We start from the raw sequence: 6000 nt of genomic DNA, 5'->3' as shown, positions 1-6000 counted from the left end.
CATTAGTTAATGCAACTGTGTATTTAAGTTTAACTAGCAGATGTTTTATGCAATGCACAAGTACATTATAATTTCATATTGATATATTTTGTAAAACATTATTTTTATAGTTCATGTATAAGTATGGTATATATTTGAGAATTAATTATTAACATATAAGAACTTATTGTTTGAATGAAATTACAAATATTTACTTATTTTAACTAACTCAACTGTATAATTATTTTTCATATATTTTTTAATATTGGAAGTATTATTACATATTACAAATCAAAAATTTTGTTAAAAAAATAGAAATATTAAAAAAATATTTATATAAATTACCAAGATCCTTCTGTCTAAGTGATATTGCCTAGGAAAAGACAAATTTAAATCATCCCTCCTAACTTAATTGTAAGCAAAAAAGAAAAAACAGAAAAAGAACTATGTAAATTCCTTTATTATATTAATAATTAGTGCACCAACCATTACAACAAACTTTGGACTATAGTAATGAAATCTTACGAAAAAAAACAATTTCATTTCTAAATAATAACATTCAACGAGGAAAAACAAAATTTGTCACCGAATACTAAAAATTTCGTCACTATAGGTCTTGTTTATTGTGGGTACCTATTAAAAATTAATACTTAGAAATGATGTACACCTCATTAACCACCTTACAATAAATTAATATTATGCCATTAAAGAAATCTTATTATTTTTTTACTGAGTAGAGAAGAATACTAAAAATAATTCAACAAATGATTAATAGTCTTGTATTTAGTGGAAGGTTAAATGAATAATACCTGTTTCTCTTGAAAAGAAAAGTGACACATGGCACTATTGAAAGATGAGTGGAATGCTAAATAAAAGAATTCTTAAAAAAAATGTGATACATGACATTATTAAAATATGACGTAGAAGGCTAAATGAAAGAAATCTAAAAAAAGTCGTCATATGGTATAACAGCATAATCTTGCGCACAAACTTTCTACTTATATTTAGTTATATACATACATATTAGAGAATAACTCATAAGAACTATACATAAGTTTCGGTAAAAAAAAAAAAAAATAAAACTATTTTTAAGTTCTACCATTTTTGTCTCAAAGCTGGTTGAAGTAATTGAAGACAAGATACATAAAAATTTTAAAAATCACTACTCTATTATTATTTGCAAAAGACAAAGAACATATCGTGTGATGGCTAAGGGTGTCCACGGGTTTGTCTGGGTTGGATTTGTCCCCAACCCTCAACCAACTAGACCAAGTTGGGTGGACATTTTCCAGACCTGCCGCCGATCGGTGAAGGAGTCGGGTTGGATTGGTCAAGTCTTCGACGGATGGTGATCGGTCTCTGTCGAGTCAGGAAGGAGGAGATCTGGCCAAAACTCGCTAAATTTGGCGAAATCTGACCGATGTATTCCATAGACGGCAAAGAACGAAGACCTTTTGGTGGTGGAATCGATCAAGTCAATTGAAATCAGGTTTCAATGCAACGACTTGCCAACGGACCTGCCAGAATTAGGTTTTGGACTTCGAAAACTGCCTTCGACCGCCACAAGAGTAAAATCGGGCAGTTTGTAGATCAGGTCTGTCGGTTTGGGCGGGTGGGTCAGGTCTGTGAGTGATTTGAACAGCCCTAAATTATAGAATGAAGTAGGAAGGAGAGAGAGAGAGAGAGAGAGAGAGAGAGAGAGAGAGAGAGAGAGAGAGAGATATTAAATTTAAGCCTACTTTTCGGAAAGTTTTGATTGAAATCTTTTTAAAAAATTTCTCAGAAAAGTCAGTACAACAAAATTTAAAGACATTTTCAAAATAATCATATTTTGAGTTGTGATGGGTTTGAATAAAATCTTATTTTATTTTTTAGCTTATGATGTATTGACAGCTCAATTTATCATTAAAGTATTTTGAATTTTTTTTTTTTGGTAAATACGGAGCAATTGCATTAAGAAATAAAAGAAGTTCTACAAACAGAGGGACCAAGCCTATCACGGTGCTTGCCCAGGAAATCAAAATTTAAAAGGGGGATAACAGTATGGGGAGGGGAAACAAAAAGACTATCTCCACCATCACCAGCAGCTCCCAGCCGAGCCAAGGCGTCAGCGCAAGCGTTTGCCTCGCGGTAACAATGTAGAATCCTAACCTGAGGCAGTTGTAGCAATTGGTACCTGCAATCATCAACAAGGCCTGAGAGGTCCCCATTAGTGTTGCTATCACCAGAGATAAATGAAATTGCTGCAGTTGCATCAAGTTCGATCTCTACTGCCTGGGTCTTCAAATCCAAACAAAGAGTGAGCCCTTCCCTAAGCGCCCACATTTCGGCTGCTAGACTAGAACTAACCATCATTGCCTTTGCAAACCCCCTAATCCACAGCCCATTGCTATCCCTAAGCAATCCACCACAACCCGATGAAACACCCTCTCCACTAAATGAGCCATCCGTATTTAGCTTGATCCACCCAATTTCTGGCTTGGACCACCTAACTTGCTTAACTATCTTGTTCTTTATCTCCTCCTGGTTTGCCACACGGTAAAAGAATTCCCTAACTTGCATCTCCACGGCCCGGACAAGGTTGGGGCTTGCTTCTTGCTATTTAAAGGCCTTACGGTTGCGTTGCAGCCAAAGATTCCAGATCCCAAACAAAAAGAAACACTTCCACGGGTAGTCCTTGTGAGTGGCCTGGCGTGGGCAGTGGGCATTAATGTGGAGCCAGTCTGCAAGGTCACCAGTGAAGGAAGGTTGGGCCTAAGGAGGGCACCTAGCCAAGCGCTAGAACTCCTGTGCAATTGGGCACTCCCTAAGCACATGTAGTATGTTTTCTTCATTGTCTGTGCAAAAGGCACATCCCCCTGACCCCTCAATGCCTTTATGGGTCAAGATACTCTTGACAGGTAGGCTATTATGAAGGCATTTCCAAAGAAAGACTTGGATTTTAGGCAGAGTCTTGATCTTCCATACCCACTTACCATGAAAATCATTGGCACTCAGGTCTTCTCCAACAGCCAACAGGTAAGCATTTCTTGAATCAAATTCACCATTAATGCTCGAAATCCAACTCAACTGGTCCTCCCTCACCGAGACTCTTCTAAGCGTGGTCGCCTTAATAGCATTTTGTATATTTGGACTTAGCGGAACGGATAACATCTGCAAATCCCAACTACCATTAGTGATAGCATCCTTAACCATCAATTTGTCCTCTCCTCTTCCCAGAGGCCCTTCAACTAAAGATCTCAATGTACCTGCACTAAGCCACTTATCATGTTAGAGGTTGAGATTACTACTGCTTCCAATTGTCCATTTTGCTCCTCTATCACAGATAACCTTCCCCTTTTCCACAGCAGCCCACACACAGGACTGCCTTCCTTTCTTACGTTGCCTTTGGCACTGATATTTCTTATGAAGAACCTCAGCCCAGCCCGCACCTCTACTTCTAGTCATTCTCCAGTAGAGTTTTGCTACAAGAGTAAGGTTTCTTCCCTTGGTCTCCTGAATGCCCAAACCACCTCTTGCCTTAGGCTTAGCAATCTTAGACCAGCTCACCATGTGCATTTTCTTCCCCGATTCACTAGCTCCCCCATAAGAAGTCTCTATTAGTTCTATCAAGGTGGTTAAGTACCCTAGCCGGCAGGACACAACCTTGCATTACATATGAAGGGACAGCTGAAATAACCGATTGAGATAGAATAACCCTTCCTGCCATTGACAGCATATTTGCTTTCCAACCTTGAAGCTTCGCCTGGACTCTTTCAATAATGAAATTAAAATCTCGAGAAGTTGAACCCGGGTGTTTTAAGGGGAAACCCAAGTACTTACCAAATTAGGTGTTGAGCTAAAACCCAAGACTTCACTCAAATCTGCCCTAGTACTTTGGCTAACATTGGGGAAGAAGTAGACCTTAGACTTGTGAAGGCTAACTTTCTGTCTAGACAGATCACAAAAGGTGTCAAGTGCTTCTCTAACATGGCAACAGTTCTTCAAGTCAACTTTGGCAAATAAAACCAAATCATCTGCGAAGGATAGATGAGAGAAAGCAGGGCCATTCCTTGAGGCTTTCACAAGATCCCAAAGCTTTGCCTCACATTTTTCCAAAATAAGATAACCCAACATCTCCATACACAAAATAAATAGGTAAGGAGACATAGGGTCTCCTTGCCTAATTCCACGGGAGGGCAAGAAAGGGTCTAATTTCCCACCATTAAAAAGCACAGAGATGGAAGATGAGGAGACACAACTCATGATAAGTTTAACAAGCTGATGAGGAAACTTGTACAGGAGGAGGATATCCCGGATGAAATGCCATTCAAGTCTATCATAGGCTTTTTCCAAGTCTATCTTAATCGCCATGTAACCTTCTTTACCCCTCTTAAGACTCATGGTATGTATGATTTCTTGAGCAATAATCATATTATCCACCCCCAGTCTGCCAGGAACAAAGGCAGTTTGAAGAGGGGAAATAAGACTAGGCAGCAGCGGTCTAAGCCTCTTAACAATCATTTTGGTGACCACCTTGTAGATGGTGTTACAAAGGCTAATAGGCCTAAACAACCCAACGGAATCAGCTCCTGGACATTTAGGAATGAGGGTGATAAGTGTTTCATTGAGGTGAGGGGGCATAGCACAATTAGCAAAAATTTCCTTAACTTCTCCGAATACAGTTCACCCACAATACTCCAGTACCTTTGGAAAAAGCCAGCATGTAGCCCATCGGGACCAGGGGCTTTGAACGGCTTCATACTCCAAAGTATATGAATACAAATTTTTTTTTCCTAATTTTTAGGTTCCACTCTTTTACTAATTATTATAATCCCTTATTGTTGGCAAACTTTTTGCTTGAGATATAAAATGAAATCATGACGGTGAACACTCTTAATATTCTCCCAATGATATTCTTAGACTCCGTTAGTCTTATTTTTTGATAAACAAACTCTTAATGTTGCACACTTGCATTCATGAATTTGAATAAATGATTTGGCTCACACAGGTTTAATAATCACTATATTAATTTGTTATGCGTCCTTCTCAAAAAAAAAAAAAAAAAGTTGTAACGTGTTGACCTACATGCAATAACATAATTAGATTGACCATTTGGAGAAGAACATAAAGAGAAAGCAGTACTATCTTTAACCTTTTCCTTTTCCATACACGTTTTGGGGGCAACTCCTTCCAATTATTTACATTTATATATACACATTGCTTGCTATCCACCCTTCATATACTACAAACTCCAACACCTATGAAGCACTGGTGCGGGTGCAGTGCGGCGACTCGGTAATTTTTGAAAAAGTAGGATGTGGATGCGGTGGAATACATTTAAAAAAAAATTATTATTTATATTTTCTATATATTTCTAAGTACACTTTTTCATATAATTGTAAACATATACCAATTCAAGAGCAATAGTAGATAATAATTAAAACATGATGCTCATAAATTAGAATACAACCCACAAATTTGAAACTAAAACATTCCATGATGTTCGGAAATTAGAATACAATCCACAAGTTTGAAACTAAAACAAAATAAAAGATAAGTGTTCAAGACAATCAAATACAACCGTCATCCTCATTGTCAAGATCAATAGCTTCACTTTGAACTTCACTTGCACTAGTAGTAACACTAGTGCTAGCATTCCCAATAACCATGCCCTCCAACTTTGGCTCATCAAGTGTAAGGGTAGGATTCTCAAGAATTCCAGCTCCTCCATGTATGTCACTCTCATTCCAAGAGTCTCCTACAATATCCCACATCTTTGTTACTACATTTACATACTCCTCATGGCACATTGACAAGAGTTGAAAATTAGAATGCACATATACCAAATCCTCAGCATTTGTAGGAGTCATTTTGTTTCTTTTTAAGGAATGAATTAATTTGTATGTGCTCCAATTCCTCTTAGCACATGAGGATGAACACGGTTATCCAAGAAGTTTAAAGGCCCTAGTGTTGGTAATGAAGAGTCATAGTATTGCCACGAAACCAAAGGTTGTAAGACCCACCTATCTGTTAAGGCAT

At 37.8% G+C, this 6000-nt stretch overlaps 1 protein-coding gene across 1 annotated transcript; it reads right to left on the bottom strand.

Annotated features, from left to right (window-relative positions):
* Positions 1-2757: 2757 nt before the first annotated feature.
* LOC115964705 lies at positions 2758-5831 on the bottom strand. The gene is made up of 4 exons (XM_031083966.1): positions 5543-5831; positions 3802-4550; positions 3360-3624; positions 2758-3227 (listed from the first exon to the last, which is right to left on the bottom strand). Exons 1-4 carry the CDS (start codon positions 5829-5831, stop codon positions 2758-2760), a joined length of 1773 nt encoding a protein of 590 aa, XP_030939826.1.
* Between the last annotated feature and the right edge of the window lie 169 nt (positions 5832-6000).

This window comes from Quercus lobata, chromosome 10 (genome assembly GCF_001633185.2).
Source record: "Quercus lobata isolate SW786 chromosome 10, ValleyOak3.0 Primary Assembly, whole genome shotgun sequence".
Taxonomy (NCBI): domain Eukaryota; kingdom Viridiplantae; phylum Streptophyta; class Magnoliopsida; order Fagales; family Fagaceae; genus Quercus; species Quercus lobata.
The sequence above is the reverse complement of the archived record's forward strand: the minus strand, read 5'-3'. Positions and strand labels throughout refer to the sequence as shown.

What these genes read in the sequence shown, in the direction of transcription:
- LOC115964705 (XM_031083966.1), bottom strand. Translation starts at nt 5,831, where the DNA reads ATGACTCCTACAAATGCTGAGGATTTGGTATATGTGCATTCTAATTTT. An exon ending in TTAGCTCAACACCTAATTTG is followed by an intron (nt 3,625 to 3,801) that starts GTAAGTACTTGG and finishes ATGTAATGCAAG; the next exon opens with GTTGTGTCCTGCCGGCTAGG. An exon ending in ATATCAGTGCCAAAGGCAAC is followed by an intron (nt 3,228 to 3,359) that starts GTAAGAAAGGAA and finishes GGCTTAGTGCAG; the next exon opens with GTACATTGAGATCTTTAGTT.